Here is a 21,399-nt window from a genome sequence, read left to right on the forward strand (position 1 = left end):
TCATTCCAGTCACTGCCTTGCATGGTTTTTGAACAATAAAAACAAAAATAAGGAACTATTTGAAAAATTACACTCCACATGAATTTTCCCCGAAATATTTTTGTTTGAAAAGATCTACAATCTAAAATGAGTTTAGAAAAATGAAGCACACTATTTTCATACAAGCAGAACATCGGAAAAAGGAATCAATTTAGAATGGAAAAAATTAATATGAACCCCCTTACTGTCTTGTCCTGTATACTCTTGTCTAGTACATTCTACAAAAGCTGCGTTTTGAATTTCCCCCCAGAAATCGTTAAAATTAATTGTGTGAGTTTAAAATATATTCTCTTTAAGAACACTATTGCTTTTGAAGAACTGTCTGTAAGAAAAATACAAGATTTTTGAAACTGCTATAAATAGCATCAAGCATTACGTTCTTTACCACCGATAAAAATGCTAAATTGTCATGACAATCATAACCATTGCTAAGTATACAATCATGTAAAATCACTATTCTGGAACAAATGTGTTATTTATTAGAATCTTCTACTGTTTTTGACTTTAGGAAATGAAGGCACAATTCTGCAATACCAAAATTTTGCCTTCTGGTATATAGCATAATGGGAAACTGGAAATATAAGAAAAAGTCATTGAAAATTTGCTAAAAATGATAATATGCAATAATGAACCTTGGCACCTATATTACAAAAGATCAGATTAACCACAGCAAATATATTAGAACTGCTTTACATATGAATAAGGATCAATACAAAAGGAAAAGGAGTACGTGTCATTGAATCATTGTCTTAGAAGAAATAAGACAAAACATTACATCCTACCTCCGTGACCGCATCTCCGTCTACGAACCCACGCGTTCACTTCGGTCATCTGGAGAGGCCCTGCTCGTGATCCCGCCTGCGTCGCAAGCGCGGTTGGTGGGGACACGAGATAGGGCCTTCTCCGTAGTGGCCCCCCGACTCTGGAACACCCTTCCCAAGGATCTCAGACAGGCCCCTACATTGGCAGTCTTCAGAAAGAACTTGAAGACCTGGCTGTTCCAATGTGCCTTCCCAGATTAATAGGAAATCTCCAATACCAAGTCCCATAAGCACTTTATTAGATTTAAGATCGCATATCGCACTCTGCACTTGCCCTATAAGCCTTATATATCACCTGTCACATCAGCACTTTTAATCTTGTACCCATTACTCTGGCCCGGCCCAGTTCTATTGTGTTTTAGCATATTGTTTATTGCTTGTTGCTTATACTGTTTTAATTGTTTTTAATTTGCCTTTTGTTTTGTATTGTTATATTGTGTGTTGAGGCCTTGGCCTTTGTAAGCCGCATCGAGTCCTTTGGGAGATGCTAGCGGGGTACAAATAAAGTTTAATAATAATAATAATAATAATAATAATAATATATAAATAAGCAAATTACAGAAGACTACGGACAAGCTATTGTTGGAAGCAAACAATGACTGCTCCCCTCCAAACAAGTAATTGTCTGCTCCTCTCAGTAAATGATACCCAACAGAATTCTCCAGACAATATTTTTTAGGGGTTTTCTAGAGAAGATGGCACCTACTAAGAGCTCTGGTATTGTTTTTAATGTTAAAAAGGGGGCAATGAGCACATACACATATGAAGAAAGTGGGTGGACAAACTATTACAACAACAGATCTTGCTTACATTGTATAAACCAGGATGCCATAAAACCCCAGAATTGTGTCTTTAATATATCAGATTAATCTGCTCAAATATGCCACTATTCTCATGAAGTTGCATGCTTGCTTTAGAATCTTGGATTTCAGCTAAGAAAAGCGGCTGAGAGATAAGAAATGCTTCTCTTTCAACAACTCAGAATTCTTAAGTAGACCTGGATTGTCACTGTTAGATAATGCACCTCCCTGTATTGCTGATAAAATGTTTGTATTTTTCCATGACAACAATATTAGCACTACAATGATATAAACAACAACAAAGATTCAAAAATTAAATAAATCATTTACACATGACAGAGATTTTAGAACACTATTACCTCCTCCACATACAGCATCACAGTCCTCCCAACCTGAATGTGTCCACATAAAAAGTGGTTCAGATACTTTTGAGCTCTGATTCTCAGGGATGGGGTCCAAGGGAATAGTGTATTCATAGTGTAGCCCATAATTCTGATCTTGAAAAAGGAGCACCTATAACATATAAAGAATTAAATCCTGAGTGCCAAGATGTCACAGAGAAAACTCTCATACAAAGAAAAGAAATAAATTATGAGATGGCAGTATACATCTGGAAGAAAACACATCCTTGACATGCATAACATCCCAGTGTCAGTCATCAACATCTAAATAATTTCTAGGAGCAGATCTTAAAAGACTGATGTCCCCAAGAGCAATGCTCAGAGACAATAAACAGGTCAGATGGATTTATGGTCTTCATCACAATAAGATCACTTCATCTGCAGAAGGAAAAATTGCTTGTGCTGGGTTGCTTGAGTCTTTTGGCTGTATGGCCATGTTCCAGAAGCTTTCTCTCCTGACGTTTCACCCACATCTGTGGCAGACTTTCCAACATACCATATAAAAGGAAATATATAAAAGGAAAGGGCTAAGCATTCTGTGTATATGTAGAGGTAGCACCTGAAAGGGCTTATGCTAAATATAAACAGAAGTTCAACATCTTAAAAGGGCTACTTTTATATATAGTTCCACAAAATTCATAGTTAACTTTGTGTTTATTGTAACAGCAATTGAAGAATGAAAGAGATCAAGTGATAATTCCTTAACTAATTTTCCAGAAATCTGAGCGTATTATTTATATTATGTGGGTACCCCAAAGCACTTAGCCATTCCAGAGCAAGGTAGAAAAATGTATCTATTTATTACATAAGAGTATAATAGAGCTTTATTTATATGAATACAACCTCTTAAAATCATTAAATTGCGCAACAATTTAAGAACCCAATTATTCTGTTTCAGTAGTGTATTTTATAAACACATTTGAATTGCAAAGGAAATTTAATTCATGACCAAACTCCTGCTACATTGCAATCCAAAGTGTGGATCTGCACTTTGTCGTTCACAGCAATGTTCTTTTTAGTTATATAATGGTCAACATCATGACATTTACCAAACTTCATTTTTCATTGCTCAATTATCTCGTGCTATTCTACTACTCTGCTTCACATAGACACAGATATGTATCATCTCTGTGTAGGGGACTGTGTTCATTTAAATGGAGAGAAATACAGGGAGAAACTTTTGAAATGGGAGTTTTATTTCAAATCAACACAACAATATATAAGCCCTTTCATTCATTACAGTATTGAGCTTATCTGAAACTGTGAAGAAAACATTTCATAAACTACAATGTATCTCTGAACAAACTATTTGCATTGTGCTACTAATTGTGAACACAGATTAGTTTGGCTTTTCATCAGTATATTTATTATGTTTTATAGCCTAAAATAGTTTCAAATTATTATCCATGTTACCATACCAGTAAGTGTAAAGGTGATGTCGTTGGACCTTTAGCAGAGATTTTCTCCCACAGACCTCTCCTAACATATTGGACAGTGGTACCAGCAATGTTGAATGTTCCAGAATGTTCTATCTTCCAGTCACTATTAATAGACTGTTTGCCAGTATCTCGAAGAGCTGCAGATACAAGGGAAATAGAAGAGAAGAAAATGGTTCATTTTCCCATATTTTTCTATTGTTCTATCCGACACATACCCCAAAACTCACAGATAGGGCTCGTATTAAAAAGTTATTTATGGTTCATGAACATAATAAACAAATCTCCGTAAAGAAACTTTTTATTTGTAATTTTATTGTTAGCTGCCTTGAGTGCCATTTTTGGAGGAATAGCATGATGAACATCTAATATATGCTGTAAATATGCAATATGGATAGTACAAGATGCAAAATGTATGTATAGTTTATTTTACATGAAATTTCCTGAAATTTCCTATTTAATTAATGCATTTAATCATTCAATTTATATTCCATCTTTCTACCAAAATGGAATTTGATGTGGCAAAGCATAATGGCAGCCAGTGCAATTCCTTCAGAACTGGTGTTATATGATCGCTATATAATGTTCTAGTGAACAGTCTAGTTGCTGCCGTTTGCATTTTGCACTAGCTGCAGGTTCCAAGTCAACTTCAAGGGCAGCCTCACATAGAATACTTTATAATTGGAAGTTACCAGTATATCTCCAGGACAGGCTGTCATCGGTGGTCAAAATCCAATTCACAGAGTCTATCTGGGTGTCCAATGACAAAAGACAGATTTAAGAGTATTCCCAGACTACATACCTCCTTCTTCATGTGAAGTGAAACTCCATCCAGGGCAGGTGACACATTTCTCAGACCCAAATAGTTACCAATCCATATAGCCACTGTCTTATAGGGATTCAGTTTCATTTTATTTGCCCTCTTCTAGCCCATTGAGCATATAGAAACTGTTAATGAACCTTCACAGCCCCAGCTGACTCAGATGACAAGGAAAAGTAGACCTGAGTGTCATCAGCATACTAATGGCACCCAACCATGAACGATGAAAAATGGTTTCCACTAGAAAAGTTCTTAAGCATCTATTACTAGAAAGATTGCTCATTTCAACCCTGTCTATTTACCAGTTTTGGGAGGTGATCATCCAAGCTTCCATTCATCAACCTATATGTTTAACACATATATTTTAACACCCGTGTCTGAAGAAGCTGCAGCTTATAAAATTAAATTGTGATTTTATAAGCCTGCAAATGTTTGATCCACATGTGTTGCAAATGACACATAGTTAAGAATGGGGGTGAACCACTTCTCTCGGAAGGGAAATTCAGCCCTGAAAAAGTTATCATGGGGAATAAGGGTCTCAGCTGAAGTTTTATCACCAATCCTTGTTTCCATAACAAGGCTTTTTTTTTCCAAAATCCAATTATCACAGGGACAGAATTGCTGTGAAATCTTCTGAATAAGGACACAGATAGAAAACAAACACCACAGTTAAACTTTCTCTATGTTATCCAAAACTAAAAGATATATATTTTGGCAGGAGTTAGATTTTTAAAATGTACATGTTCCTACTTACAAACAAATCCAACTTAAGGAAAAAAATGTACAAAACCTATCATGTTCATAATTTGGGGACTGCCTGTATATTTTTTTCCAGCTAACTCTCCCCCTTCTAAGCCTGATCCATCCCACAAGCATTTAATGAGTTCAAATTAGATAGACTACAAGCAACTGAGGTGACATGTACTTTTCAGGATTTTTAATTTCTCATGTGACTCTTTAGACTGTCTCAAGCCCTTAAGCAGGAATTTGAAGTCCAACAGTTTTAAAGTCATCTTCCGGACAGGGTTGTCTCAAACATTCTTCCTCACTAAAATTCCATGCTTGGCATCCATGATGTGAAAGTGCCTCAATCGCTCAGTCCTTGCCCAAGTTTCTTCATAAAGTTGTATGTTAATGTGAGTCATTCCTGGCAATCAACTGCTCTCCTATCCATATTTGTACTGTTTTGTTATGTTTCCATGGGAAACAATGGCAAGAGCACCATCAACTGGCAGCAATACAACTACTCTTTCCAACACTCATGCATGCCACTAAGGCACAGGACAGTGAACAGTGCAAAATGCTCTATAACATCATTGTAGTATCCAATAATGTTACAGTTCTGACAGCTGTATTTTGCTGTTGCAATATCTCCACATTTATAAATATTCAGTTTAACAGTTGAATAGAAGTGCATAGTTCTCTACCCAATGAACAAGCATACAAAAACATACTTGATTTACTTCTACAGTATTTTCTATTGTCTTTAGCTGTCAAAGTGAAACTCAGAATAATTTTCAACAGTCAAATTATCAGTTTGAGATTTTGACCTTTACAAAAAAGCAAAACGGGCACATCAGACTTCTAGGAAAGATTTATCTTTGTCATAGCTGCAACTTGCAGAAACATTAGCAAAGCTAAACCTATTAATACCCAAGTTGCAAATATAGTAGTCTCTCGCTTATCCAGCGTTCTACATTATCCAATGCAGTCTGCCTCCCACCCGAATCCACAGCTGTTTCTCTAGGTAGGAATGCGCAGGGAGCCAATATGCCCAACAACAATTCAAGTGCAGCCACGCTCCCTAACAAGTGGCAGACTTGTTGTAAAACATGATGTTTTGATGCTTAATTTGTAAAATCATAATGTGATTTGACATTTAATAGGCTTTTCCTTAATCTCTCCTTATTATCCAACATTTTCACTTATCCAACGTTCTGCTGGCCCATTTATGTTGGATAAGCGAGATTCTATTTTATGAATTTTCAGAGGCCCACGTGGCCCCTTCTACAAAATGCTATGTCACAACTCCTGAATAGGCTGTGTTACTATCAACAGTTCTCTCATTCTGTTTCAGTTTCAACTGTTCACAACACTGCCTTAAAAATCTAGATAATCTCTTAAAGTAGGTATAAGGATCATCAGAGACTACATGAGATGAGAGAAAATCATGATAAAAATAATATTTCTGCATAGAGAAAATGATCAAAAATCACACTGGTAGATGAAAGGTCTCCATGGGGCTAGAGGTCTTATTTCTACAGCCCACAGAAAACATGAACTGTTTGTGGCCAAAGACTGTTTGCAGATCAAGAATCAACAACTCTCTTCTCCAGATTAGACAAATTTTGAACTCTTCTCCTATAATTAGGTTTATATAAGAGAGACCCAAAATAGTCCCACTTTCCTTTTTTGCTGACAATGAGATTGTACCTATAAGCATAGGAATGGAGGGGAGGGGGTATTAAGAACTTCTCTATACAAACTAATCAATTTCTCTTGGCTTTCTCTTAAGAGCCAAGGCTGGTCATGGTCAAGAAGAGTGAAAATTTTCCAAGCCTTTATTCTGCATTGTCAGGAGTGACTAGGTAGACGTAGGCAATCAAAATAGCTACCCCACTATAGAACAAATGTTTCTTTATTTCTTGGATAAAGAAACTAAGTTTGGAGTAGTTAGATTGTCCACATAAGGTCAATAATTGAAAAAAGATGCAATCAAATGTAAATAGAGGAATCCATGGTTATTTTATACCAAATGGGTCATCTAAATCAGAAGAAAGTACCTGATTGCATCTGTAAAGTTGTTTTTAGGCAAATCATAATAAACTACTGGAACATTTCCCATCATGGAACAATGCTATTGAGAAGTCCTATTAGCATGCAGACCAGTTGAGCTAAATAATATTGCAGGGATATGGATGTAACTATGGCAGAGATCTTGTTTTCATCACTTTTAACACAGATCTTCTGCTTTGGAAATTAATTCGGTAGTTGAAGCTGAAGGCAGAAAGAAACTGTGATCAGTCTGCTAAGCACAGCAATCAAGATATGGATGGGATGAGCAGAAAAATTGCAGGGATATAACATTGATGGGGAAGTGGCCAGAAGAGAGAAGAGCAGGTACCAGCATGTGTGTTGAAAAGGAATAACCATGCCAGTCGCCAAATCCTGCACAGCATACTTGGTAGGAGCTCTTTTTGCGTTGTTGATTGTGTAGAGCAGTGTTTCTTAAACTGTGCTCCTCCAGGTGTTTGGGATTTCACCTCCCAGAAATCTCAGCCAGCTTACCAGCTGTTAGGAATTATGGGAGTTGAAGTCCAAAACATCTGGAAGAGCATAGTCTGAGAAACTCTGTTGTAGAGTAGCAGTAATGGGTATGGAGAGACAGTGCTACAAACCTCATCCACACCCTGGTTAAAGTTTATAATTGTGCCGGTGTTCTTCCCATTAAAGGATATTTTCAGCCCCTCTCCTCCTCACACTTCTAATTGGGCCACAACTTCCTTCCATGTCAGGACTGCTGTTGTCACACTCTGCCAAATACATTCCCATACAGCAAAGAAGCCAAAGTGTATTGGCATAAACAGACACAGATGTGGAGTAATATGGTCCATATTTAAATTTTTCCTTTAGAATAGTTACAGTTCAGTCATAGATGCTAACAGTGTCATTTCAGGAAAATGTATTATATGGATTGAAACTTCTCTGTGACCTTTACTTTGTGAAATGCATCATGAAACATTTGAAAAATACACATTAGTTTTGAGAAAGGAGAGTGAACATACATTGTTTTTGTTTACTCTAAAGAGAACATTATGTTTTTCATCCTCTCAAGAACAAAACTGGATGGGACAAAATGCTACAAGCCATTTTCTTAAAGGTTTTGTAAAACTAAAATTTTAGCTAACTTTGCCTGCCATACTGGGACACTGAATTCCCTATCCAGGAGCACCTCTTTGCATTTGGTTAAATGACATTCAGTTGGTTCAAGGAATTACAAAAAATTAAAATGTATACAATTTTAAAGAGAGCTCTTTATATTTATGAATGTAGGATATATAACTACACAAACTAACTGCATTCACTTGCACTATATATCAATTTTGCACAACAGAACAGTTTTTCAAGGCAGAATTTTGTATGATTCATCAAAATATGAAAATGTCTTCATATCAATCGACACAGTTTTTGTGCTTAACTCTTAAAATTCCAATTTGCATCCTGATGTTAGTGCTAATTTTGTTTCTCACTTCTTCTTTAAAAAAATCTTTATCCCTAGACAGTCAAAATGTAATTAAAACATGTATTCCATAACAATATTGACATATGAAGGAATGAAGGCATTTTTAAAATATATTTATTTTATTTATATTTATGCAAGTAGTTATGCAAGGACCCTAGCCATCATACACAAACTCAGAAGCAAATCCAGGAGCATAGCTAATTGATAATCATCTATCCCAATGGTGACCAGATATAGAATGATAGAGTTGGAAGAGACCGCACAGGCCACCCAGTCCAACCCCCTGCCAAGAAGCAGGAAAATCGCATTCAAAGCACCCTCGACAGATGGCCATCCAGCCTCTGCTTAAAAGCCTCCAAAGAAGGAACCTCCACCACACTCCGGGACAGAGAGTTCCACTGCTGAACAGCTCTCACAGTTAGGAAGTTCTTCCTAATGTTCAGGTGGAATTTCCTTTCCTGAAGCTTGAAGCCATTGTTCTGCATCTTAGTCTCCAAGGCAACAGAAAACAAGCTTGGATTATTGTTGGATTATAAATATCAGAAGATCTAGCCAGCTAGTCTGGCCTTCCAGGAGTTGTAGTTCAACATCTAGTGCTCCAAGTTTAGGTTCTACTACGTTTAAAGAGAAAAATGTGCTTAGACATGGTTATTTGTTTTATCGGGCCAGGCCCCATGTAAGCCGCCCCGAGTCCCTTCAGGGAGATGGGGCGGGGTATAAAAATAAAGTTATTATTATTATTATTATTATTATTATTATTATTATTATTATTATTATTATCTGATTAGATTACTGCTTTTGCTTGATATCTGTTAAATCTGTGCCCTCCCTTAATAACATTTAATATTAAGTTAATAAGACATAATACGTCTCCCAGTTTTTATAATTACAGGGTGTGATTGTGTTTGATTACTTGTTTACTTAGAAGAAAACCCAATCAATTTCAAAGAGTCTTACACCCAGGTTAACTATCCAAAAGTTGTGAGTAAAAAGAATTAAATGCCTAATATCAAGCTTTCTGTCTACTGCTTTTGCAAACCTAGCTCCCTTCATACATTTCCATAAAGCATAAGCAAGTATCAATTGCACATAACAAACCTTAAAACCCATGGTTCTGGATATTTTCCAAATTATGTTTTCAGTTGCTGTCAATTGTGCCTATTTTGTCAGTGTTCAGAACTAAATTGGGAGCTTAGACTTTGACTGCCAGTTTGTCTCTTCCAAAATTTAGCAGATCCTGTATTAGATTATAGGAGACAGCAAACCCCACAGAGAAATCTGTTTCCATGTTTTACTAAACAATTTAAAAGCCTCATGAAAAGATCCTATAGAGTACAAACAGATTTATTACTTTTTCAGCTTTTAAATCAATCACTACTAAGAACTTCCAAGAAACAAATATGATGTAATTCTTAGCAAAAAAAATATGTTAAGATTAAAATTGTACTAAGATTGTCTGGCAAATGTATTGCCTGCTTTTTAAATGGTTAATCTCAAAATGGATTAAACAATGGAAACTATACTAAAACAATAATATAACAGGAATGGATTAAAAATGAAGATCTGACAGTAAAACAAATAAAAAGCTATGGGAGAGAAACAATTAAATAACTTCAGTGACCTCACACAACTCTTTAAGAGCACTGCACTTTGGAGAACACTGGTGAGATCTATGTCCCAGACAGTATGTTAGCTCTGTCAATAAGCAAAGTCCAATTTTCCTTATATGGTCATATCAGAGACACAACATCTGGCTTTCTCTTGCTTATTTTTAATATTTAGATTCAGTCCAAATCACTTTAGACTGTGTGACCAAACTGGATCAATCTGATCTAATCCAGAGCTGATACAAAACTAAATTGGCCTGGTTCATTTCTGAAGTTGGGATTTAGCCGAGTAAGATTTGGCTGAAGGAAAAGGTCCTAACAGTTCATCAGCAAGGATCAAACACTCATATCTGTTGCTCTGCACTTGATAAGAGACACCCAAGAAAAAATAATGTGAGGTTTAAATCACACTTATCTTTTAAACGTTTATCTTTTAACAGTGTTTGCTGAGGAATCTCAGCAAGGCTGAAACGACAGGGAGATTTGAGGCTTCTAGAGATGGTTCCTTGAGTGGTTTTCATGTTATATGTTCGGATGAATCTATGTGTACCTTGACCTGTTTCATTTATTATGAACTAGATGTGTACACTATCCAGTAATTGACATTTTGGAATCCATAAGTTCAGTTATGAGTGACATCTACACTTCAGCATTGACTTTATTAGGAGTGGCAGCCCAATTTGCTTTGCAAGCTCACTTAAATGCCGACAAAACTGTTTCCTACAGAAACTTTGCACTTCACCACCAATAAACCCCAGGTACAATAAGCAATAATCAGGGATTGTGGAATAATAATCTAAAGTCAAGATAAAAAGATTATTAGAAATCTAAACTAAAAAAAAATAAACTGTGGAAGTCAACTGACATGTATTTCCAACAATAACACATCTGCAAACGTTTCTAACTAAAGGTCTCTCCCACCCAACATCATGCTCAGTCTAAGTTGTTGGAGAAGCAGGAGTGAGAGACCTAGATGAGTTACTGACATCACCCTTCATTCCTGGACTACACATCTTGTCCAATTGCCTAGATTGTTGGAGCAGACTGCTGGGGCTGTAGGGTGGTTTATCCCATTTCATTTCCTACTTGCAGTGAAGGCAAATGTTCATTCTGGGATTCTGCCCCATCTCAAAGGGGTCTGTGACAGTGCTCTGCCTTCTCTCTTGTGACTCACAATGCCTTTCTTCCATCCAATACTTAAGGAACAACAAATAAGGGCAATTTGGGATAGGGAAAGAGAATACATTTTGCTAAACATACAGACAAATTGCACAGAAGAATTAACAAAACAAATAGAGGACACTTGTTGTAGTAGAGCCTGTGAGTAACCTTACAAACAGTAGTATGGGTATCAGAAGGGGGGAAAGGGTTACTCGGGAGCAGGAATCTGATGATGAGCAGCAGAGAAAGAGGATTCGGGACATACTTACAGCACCTACAGATGAAGAGTCGTTTGAGGGATTCTCTGGGGATGATGGGTCAATGAGTGGAGAAGAAGGAGACACCATGGATTGGACTAAGATAAGAGAAGTGCAAGGTATTTGTGAGGCACCAACAACTAGTGATACCTTTATGGGGTTCTCTGGGAGTGAAAACTGGCAATCAGGGGATCCAACTGATTCTTGGGGGGATCTAAGTCTTGACAGGAGATGGAGGAATTGGAAGGAGAGTCAAAGGAATTCACGTGAAGAGCTGGGAGCAGCTGTGGGGGATGGTGATGGGTCAGTTCATCCTCTGATGATGGTTTGTAGATAAAAGTGGGTTCAGGGGTGAGGGGTCTTTGAAGAAGGCAAGGTGTTGATGTGCTGGGTGCTGTGTATTGGGAAAGTTTCTTGTAGTCTTGCTGCTGCCTGTTTCATGTTCGGTGTTGGATTCAGATCTGCAGTTTGGACCTGAACTGGTTTGGCTAGAGATGCTACTTCTGCAGACACTGGAGCAACACTGCTTTGGATTCCTCCTGCTTCGACCTTGGACTTCAGCTGACAATGCTTCTCTTCTTGCAACTCCCTCTGTTAACCATTTGTGTACTGTGCCTTTTTGTTTTGCCTTAGAATACTTTGTTTGACTTGTTGCTTTTTGCATCCAGTTGATCTGGATTACATTTCTGTTTACCTTTTTGAACCAGGTCTGGTTTGGGTTTTTGAGTTTTTGACCAGTGGAACTGCATTTAAGTATCCCTGCGTCCTTTTCCTTTTGTTTCAATAAACTGTTCTGAAGACACTTTTAAGTCTGGCCCGTTAAGGCGTCTGTGATTCCAACAACACTACACTATTCATTGTAACCAAAGGATTAAAAAAACACCTAACTAAAACTAATGACAGTCAACAATTATCCACTACAAACATTCAACTCTGCCATGATCTGTTACTGAACAAAGAGGAACCAGGAGAACTGTTATGATTGAGCCTCATGGCTCTGCTTCTGGCAGACGTGGACGTAAGACTCCTCGAGAGTCAGATACTCTCGAGGAGCGAGAAAGAAAGAGGCTGCGAGATATCTTTGCAGAACCATCTGACGAAGAATCTTTTAAGGGGTTCACGGAGAGAATGGAGGAAGAGCTGGTTAGCTCGGAAGAGGATGAGATGGATTGGACTCGGGTAAGGGAGGAGTTGGGTGCCACTGGCAATAATGGGATGGAAGATGAATGGGGACCTTCAGGATTAGACCCATGGACAAGCTGGAGGGATGGGACGGGATCCACAGCTGGGGATGCTGTGGGGCGTAGTCAGAGGTGTTCCAGCTCTGATGAGGAAAGTGATGAGGAAACGCCCGGGTTAAGGAGGGCAGCTGATAGTGATGAGGATTTGTAACTGGCATAAAATGAGGCTTGGGAGCAATTGCAAATTGCGTTGGGCAAGGTAATCTGGACGAACGCTTGGGATCTGTGTGGGATGCTTTCCTGAAGACTGGTGTGTTTTCGTGTGCTGATACGTAAGTTGTTTTGGAATTTGGGTTCAGACGGCGGGAGGAATTGTGTGGGCTTTTGTTTGTGCAAAACCTCTGCTTAATCTCAATAGCTTTGACCTTCCGTCGTCTTCTTGACGGACGCCATCTGCTACTCTGGATTTACGGACTGAAAACTGACTACGGGCTCGCTTTCTCCTATTGGACTTGGAAAACTGCAAACGTCTGATTCTGCCTCTCGACCTTCGGAACGAACTGGGACTACGCTACTGCTTCAATCCTTGGCTGCTGAGTTTGTATTGGAAATTTGCCTTGCTGTGTGAAGGAGTGACTCCTAGTTACTCAAAACATAGTGCTGGCAGCAGAGAGACATCTGCTGCCAATTAGTTGCATTCTTTTGAACTCTTTGTTTCCCAGCTTCTGTTTGTTTATCCCCAGGCTGAAGCAAGCTGTTTTGATTTTACCCGGATTAAACTCCGGTTTAATCCGGTTTATCTTTTGAACGTTTTTCTTGCCCCTTTTTGTTTTTAAAGGCTAAAGTTGCCTTGCCCTTGTCTTTTACGGGCATTTTGAGTTCTGTAAATCCAATAAACTCTGTTATCTTTGATCTTGTGGCGTTCTGTCCTTGACAGATTGCCCAACGCCCATAAAAAAGTTTACTGCAGTAATAAATCTCGTCAGGAAGATGATGGATGAGTTAAAGGCTAAGTTTGACCAATTACAGGCGGCCTTTAACGTCAGTCAAGCAGCCCATGCTGTTAAAGGACATGTTTTGACCCCTGAACGCTTTGACGGATCCAGGTGCAAACTGCCAACTTTTTTGGCACAAGTTGAGCTTTATTTTTCTCAGCTCAGTGCTCATGCTTACCCTACGGACACTAGCAAGGTGGCATTTATTTTGAGTTTGTTGACTGGTCCTGCAGGACAATGGGCCACCAATTTGATTTTGGGAAATGACCCAGTCAAAGACAATTTGAATAATTTCAAGAAGCTTCTAACTGACACTTTTGGGGATCCCCTCCGTACGGAGAATGCTGGGTGGGCTCTGTATCGGTTGAAACAGGGAAAGGGGACTGTTTTGGATTACTTAAATAAGTTTAATTTGTACCGTCACCAGCTGGATTGGGGGGAAAATGCATTCATGCTTTTGTTTACTGCTGGTTTAAGTGATTACCTCCAGGACGAATTGGCACGTTTGGAGCCGGCTGAAAATTGGGATGCCTTAGTAGCTAAAGTGCTGCGTTTGGACGCCAGGTTCGAGTCCCGTAAGCACTCAAAAGCAATGTGTGCGCCACCTATGCATGTAACCAAGGCACCTGTGGTGATGGGGGAAGAGCCTATGGAGCTTGGGGTCTTTAAAAAGCTGTCTACTGAAGAAAAGAACCGTAGGAGGCAGCTGGGGTTGTGTTTGTACTGTGGGAATGCTGGGCATTTTGCCAAAAACTGTAATGTGAAACCTTCCCAGCTGTCGGGAAAAGGCCAGCCCTAGTGTGACGTGAGTCCAACGCATTAGGGCTTCTAAAGCAGTCAGCTGAGGGGAAGAAGCATGTTTTCGTACCCATTACGTTATCTGTTGGGGGAAATGAACTTGTTTCTACTTTGGCACTGCTGGACTCAGGGGCTACGGTCTCTTACGTAGATATTGAGTTTGCTAGGAAGCGGACAAGTTACCGCCGCATAGGCCGTATGATTGCGCCATTAAACTAGCGGAAGGTGCAAGATTGCCAGCGGGAAGGCTGTACGTCTTGACTGTACCAGAAAGGCAAGCTTTACGAGAGTTCCTAGATGAGAATTTAGCCAAGGGGTTTATTCGCCCATCTAGCTCTCCAACTGCGGCGCCGGTATTCTTTGTGGCCAAGAAGACTGGGGACCTTAGGTTGGTTTGCGACTATCGTATCCTTAACAAATACACCATTCGGGATAGGTACCCGCTACCTTTAATCTCGGAACTGCTATCAAGGGTGCAAGGGGCTAAGGTCTTTACCAAACTTGACCTGCGGGGGGCGTATAACTTAATCAGAATACGGGAAGGTGATGAATGGAAGACGGCATTTAACACGTGTTTCGGATGCCACGAGTTCCGAGTCATGCCTTTCGGACTTTGCAATGCGCCCGCGGTCTTCCAGAGGTTCATAAACGATGTGTTTAGGGACCTAATTGATCAATTTGTGGTAGTTTATTTGGATGATATCTTGATTTTTTCTAAGGACGAGAAAGAACATCGTCAGCATGTCAAGCAGGTTCTGCACCGCCTGCGGGCTAGTGGACTCTTCGCCAAGGCTTCCAAGTGCGTCTTTCATGTGCCTGAAGTGGAGTTCCTAGGTCATGTAGTGTCAGGTAGGGAACTTAAAATGGACCCACATAAGGTTGACGCAGTCAACTCATGGCAGGAGCTCAAGACCAAGAAGGATGTGCAAAGGTTCTTAGGGTTCGCCAATTACTACCGGGAGTTTATCCCGAATTTTGCCAAGCTCACGGTGCCTTTGACGCAGCTCCTGCGTAAGAAACAGCCATTTGTGTGGGGGCGGGAAGCTCACGACGCGTTTTTGCAACTAAAATCTAGCTTTCAATCAGACAACATACTAACACACCCTGATGTAGACAAACCGTTCGTGGTAGAAGCGGACGCTTCTAGCTACGCGTTGGGGGCTGTATTGTCTCAGAAAGATTCTTCAGGGACCTTGCGTCCCTGTGGATTTTATTCGCGGCAACTAACACCATTTGAGCAGAACTATACCATATGGGAGAAGGAGTTGTTGGCGATTAAGGTGGCGTTTGAGGTGTGGCGGCACTGGCTAGAAGGGGCGCGACACCAAATCGTGGTCAGGTCTGATCATAAGAATTTGGAGCACTTGCAAACAGCTAAAAAGTTAAACCAGCGTCAAATCCGATGGGCTTTGTTTTTCTCCAGGTTTAACTTCAAGGTGCAATTTGTGGAAGGGAAGGCAAACTTGCGGGCCGATGCCTTGTCCCGCAAGCCGGAGTTTAAGACCAATGAGCAGGTAGTATGTCAAACCATCTTGCCTACTGCCTCTCTATGTGTTGTAGATAATGAGCCCGGGTTACATGACCAGATCATTGAGGCTCAAAGAGAAGATGTGTGGACTCAGGAACAACTCATGCTGTTGTCAGCAGGTAACCGTACTATACTGCCTCACCTACAAGACCAAGACGGAGTATTGGTATGCAGGGGGCAGGTCTATGTACCAGTGGGGGCCCTCAGGTTAGAGGTAATTAGAGCCCACCATGATGAACCCATGGCTGGGCACTTTGGCAGATTCAAGACCGTGCAGCTCATTACCAGGAGCTACTGGTGGCCAAAGATGCGGCAAGACATTCTGCGCTTTTGTGACAGCTGCGCTGTTTGCCAGCAGAGTAAGACGCCTGTTGGGCGCCCTAGAGGGTTGTTGTCGTCTCTACCTGTTCCTGAGAGGCCATGGCAAATCATTTCCATGGATTTCATTTCAGATTTGCCTAAGTCTGGGGGTTATACTTGTATTTGGGTGGTGGTGGATTTATTTAGCAAGCTGGCTCATTTTATTCCTTGTTCGACCATTCCGGTGGCCCCTACGTTGGCCTTATTGTTTACTAAGCACATCTACCGTTTGCACGGAGCTCCTGAGGTGATTATTTCGGATAGGGCTCCACAATTTGTGTCACGCTTTTGGAAACACTTCCATGAGTGCTTAGGTACTAAGTTAAACGTCTCTTCAGCGTTTCATCCGCAAACGGATGGTCAGTCGGAACGGGTTAATGGGCTCTTAGAGCAATATTTACGTTGTTTTTGTTTAGATCAACCCACTGCTTGGGTGAAGTGGCTACCGGTGGCGGAGTTTGCTTACAACAATGCGGTGCACACGTCTAGTCAGCATACGCCATTTGAACTGACTTATGGTTTTCACCCACGGGGAGGTGTGGCGCCGTCGACCAATGTGGTCTCTTCTGACCCTGTGTACCGCTCCTCGGAAATGGCTGCGTTGCATGATGTTGCCCGTCGCTTACTGTTGGAAGCTAAGGCAACGCAAAAGACTCAGGCCGATCGCCGCAGGCAGGCAGGGGAGGAGTTGGAAGAAGGGGATTTGGTGTGGTTGTCTTCCAAGCATATTAAACAGGCTGGGGGAAAGTTTGCGCCTCGGTATTTGGGTCCCTTTCCTATAGTTAAAAAGATCTCTTCCGTTGCGTTTCGTTTGCGTTTACCGTCTAGTTTAAAGGTCCATCCAGTGTTCCATCGTTCGCTGTTGAAATTGGATACCTCCAGTCGTCGTAATGCTATAGCGGAGGATATCACTGCCACCTCTCCGCCTTCGGGGGAGGAGGCCTTTGTGAGAGGGGATAGTGTTATGATTGAGCCTCATGGCTCTGCTTCTGGCAGACGTGGACGTAAGACTCCTCGAGAGTCAGATACTCTCGAGGAGCGAGAAAGAAAGAGGCTGCGAGATATCTTTGCAGAACCATCTGACAAAGAATCTTTTAAGGGGTTCACGGAGAGAAGGGAGGAAGAGCTGGTTAGCTCGGAAGAGGATGAGATGGATTGGACTCGGGTAAGGGAGGAGTTGGGTGCCACTGGCAATAATGGGATGGAAGATGAATGGGGACCTTCAGGATTAGACCCATGGACAAGCTGGAGGGATGGGATGGGATCCACAGCTGGGGATGCTGTGGGGCGTAGTCAGAGGTGTTCCAGCTCTGATGAGGAAAGTGATGAGGAAACGCCCGGGTTAAGGAGGGCAGCTGATAGTGATGAGGATTTGTAACTGGCATAAAATGAGGCTTGGGAGCAATTGCAAATTGCGTTGGGCAAGGTAATCTGGACGAACGCTTGGGATCTGTGTGGGACGCTTTCCTGAAGACTGGTGTGTTTTCGTGTGCTGATACGTAAGTTGTTTTGGAATTTGGGTTCAGACGGCGGGAGGAATTGTGTGGGCTTTTGTTTGTGCAAAACCTCTGCTTAATCTCAATAGCTTTGACCTTCCGTCGTCTTCTTGACGGACGCCATCTGCTACTCTGGATTTACGGACTGAAAACTGACTACGGGCTCGCTTTCTCCTATTGGACTTGGAAAACTGCAAACGTCTGATTCTGCCTCTCGACCTTCGGAACGAACTGGGACTACGCTACTGCTTCAATCCTTGGCTGCTGAGTTTGTATTGGAAATTTGCCTTGCTGTGTGAAGGAGTGACTCCTAGTTACTCAAAACATAGTGCTGGCAGCAGAGAGACATCTGCTGCCAATTAGTTGCATTCTTTTGAACTCTTTGTTTCCCAGCTTCTGTTTGTTTATCCCCAGGCTGAAGCAAGCTGTTTTGATTTTACCCGGATTAAACTCCGGTTTAATCCGGTTTATCTTTTGAACGTTTTTCTTGCCCCTTTTTGTTTTTAAAGGCTAAAGTTGCCTTGCCCTTGTCTTTTACGGGCATTTTGAGTTCTGTAAATCCAATAAACTCTGTTATCTTTGATCTTGTGGCGTTCTGTCCTTGACAAGAACATATTTGATTATATAGTTTTAAGGACTTTACATAATCCAGATCTATAAACAATGTGTTTAGTTAGTTAATAATTACCCTAAACTACACAATGAAGTGGTCAATCTGCAATGCCTAGCTTGCTTCCTCTGCCTCTGCTCACTCCCTTGCCATCTCCCGATATGGTCAGGTTAGAAATATAGGATCCGCCCCCCCCCCCCCGGCTACTTTTGACACCGGAGTTTCTGGACCAGCCTGAAACCTGAAGCCTGTGCACAATACCACCTTGTCATTTGCCCAGTTAAGGTAAGGGTTTTCCCCTGACGTTAAGTCCAGTCGTGATCGACTCTGGGGGTTGGTGCTCAACTCCATTTCTAAGCCAAAGAGCCGGTGTTGTCCATAGACACCTCCAAGGTCATGTGGCCGGCATGACTGCATGGAGCGCCATTACCTTCCCGCCGGAGCGGTACCTATTGATCTACTCACTTTTGCATGTTTTCGAACTGCTAGGTTGGCAGGAGCTGGGGCTATCAGCGGGCGCTCATTCCGCTCCCGGGATTTGAACCTGGCACCTTTTGGTCCGCAAGTTCAGCAGCTCAGCGCTTTAACGCACTGTGCCACCAGGCCCAGTTAAAGGGCAGCCAAAAACAACCCTGTGTGATGTCTCATGGGCCTTGTAGTCCCGTTCCTAGTGCTATTGTGGCAGATGAGGAGGAATATTTGGGATTTCCACCGGTTCAGCTTGAATCGGAGCCTCGCCACCTGGAGGATGTTTGTCCTCGGGAAGTTAACCAAACAAGCCTTGGGCAGAATTCTCCCCCGTTTTCCCGAAAGGATAATTATAATAGAGATAGAGGAGCCAGGGAGGCTAATCGCCGGAGCCTCAGAATCGCTGCCAGACAATTAGCTGATTAGGTCTGCTTCCCTTGGGAAATTCTAAGGAGTCATGCATCTGGACACAGTTTGGGTTTCACTTCTTGTTCTCCAGGGAAAATGTTCTATTGGCGGGAAAACAAGACCCTATATAGGGGTTTTGCCGCAAGGGGAACCTTGCGGAGTCAATTTGTTCAGCTTGAGGAGAGAGATCGTGTGTAGACTTCGTACCCCAGTTCCCTGTTTCACGGATCAAGTTTTCAACCTAGCCTTGTTTCACGGATCAAGATTCCAGCCTTGCCTTGTTTCACGGACTTCTATGGACTCAGTTCTTGTTTCATGTTTGCCTTGTTTCAAGTTTGATCTAGCCAAGATTCAAGCCTATTTTCCAGCCTTGTTGTCAAGCCCCCTTGGACTTTAAAGACCCTGTCATTCCCCACACCATTGCTTGGCAAGGTGTGTGTTTCGGTCAAGTGGATTATAACTTTGGACTTTAATATCTTATATTGGACAATATATTTCTGGACTAAATTTGACCTCACCTGAAAGGTCTGCTTTTGAACTATACTCTTCACTTGTTTTTATTGACTTTATATATTTCTTTAATAAAGATATTAGATAGATTCTGGTCTCTGCGCATGGTTATTGGTGCTCTGCAGCCTGGGTCGTGACACCCTGGAAGTTCAAATAAATAAATAAAGTAGTACGTTTTTAGATACTTTTGGTTGCTTTCCCTAATTTAGGAGGGTGTTTTGATTACATCAGAAATGGCTTAATGCTTAAATGTCGCCCAAGACTGGTGAAAAGATATTCTTTTTCCCAAATTGGTGTTTACAGGATCTCAAAGGGAGCTCTGGGAGGTTCCAGGGTCATAAAACTGTAACCAGAGAGCCACAGTTTGCTTACTCTAATATATAATCTCTTTCCCCCAATTGAAAGAAGTAAAAGTAGTTTGCCCAAAACTGTCAAGTAACTCTAAAATGATAACTGAACTGTAACATATTCCAAAATCTGCTTCTGGGCTATTGAGAATAAAATGAAAGCATATTGGCAGCTTTTCTGTCAATTTATATATTTATATGTCAGCTGTAAATTAAAATTATGGTGAAAATACAACTTACCTAAGTAGCTGTGAGCTGGTTTTTCTTCCACTACTTTGATTCTTCTTGCTCCTGCAGGTATCACCAATGCTTCTACATAACCTAATTATAAAAGAAAATATTCCAGATGTGCATGACCAACAAACACAAGACATTTTAAAAATAGAATAATGGTAAGGTACATATTACATTCAGATATACTTGTTAATGAATTCTTGAAATACTTGACCCTAAATGGTTAACCATCTTTGAACTGACATTCTGGTATCTAGTAACCTTTTACATTTTGTGCTTGGTAGTAATACTTACTTAAAGGACAATTGGAACTATGAAATGCACTCTCCTTGTGGCCCTATTGCAACAAATATTGGGTACCAATATGACGTCAAAAATTAGCTTTTTATTCAGGTCTTCAGGCCTAATTGATTTTATCAAGACTGTGCATGTACTATCATTTCACTATTTTAAATTGTTTAATCTGTTTTAAATTATCTGGATTTTAAAATTGATAAATGGGTTGATATATTTTATAATTATTATTGTTCATTGTTCCAATTTGATTTAATTGTAATCTGCACCAAGTTTTCTAATATAAGCCAGATATGAATGTTCTTAATAAACAAATAAAGTGGAATCACCTAAAAGTATCTTACTGAAACTTGCTACATGAATTAGTTGAATGACTTGGCCCAAAAGCTAGTTTAATGGAAAATGAAAGGAAGAAAAATCCCCATTTGTCTTTCATTTTTAAAATGAATCTGTACTCAACAAAAAGTGTGTGTTTTTATTGTGAAATCCATTTGTTTCTCAGCATAGTGCAAAGCCATAAATATTACTGGTAGAAAACTAGGACATGTTTCAACTCAGACCTGTGCACATCCTCAGCTTCTCGTC

At 40.6% G+C, this 21,399-nt stretch overlaps 1 protein-coding gene across 3 annotated transcripts in view; it reads right to left on the reverse strand.

Annotated features, from left to right (window-relative positions):
- The window catches only part of adamts19 (ADAM metallopeptidase with thrombospondin type 1 motif 19), a 139,282-nt gene that overhangs the window by 24,707 nt on the left and 93,176 nt on the right, over window positions 1-21,399 (reverse strand). For all 3 annotated transcript variants that reach the window (XM_062972125.1, XM_062972124.1, XM_062972126.1), the window contains 3 exons: window positions 20,527-20,607; window positions 3,480-3,637; window positions 2,020-2,173 (listed from right to left, as the gene is read on the reverse strand). In XM_062972125.1, coding sequence (XP_062828195.1) covers window positions 2,020-2,173; window positions 3,480-3,637; window positions 20,527-20,607 — 393 coding nt within the window. The remainder of the gene's footprint in view (window positions 1-2,019; window positions 2,174-3,479; window positions 3,638-20,526; window positions 20,608-21,399) is intronic.

The sequence above is a fragment of the Anolis carolinensis genome, chromosome 2 (genome assembly GCF_035594765.1).
Source record: "Anolis carolinensis isolate JA03-04 chromosome 2, rAnoCar3.1.pri, whole genome shotgun sequence".
In the NCBI taxonomy this organism is placed as follows: Eukaryota; Metazoa; Chordata; class Lepidosauria; order Squamata; family Dactyloidae; genus Anolis; species Anolis carolinensis.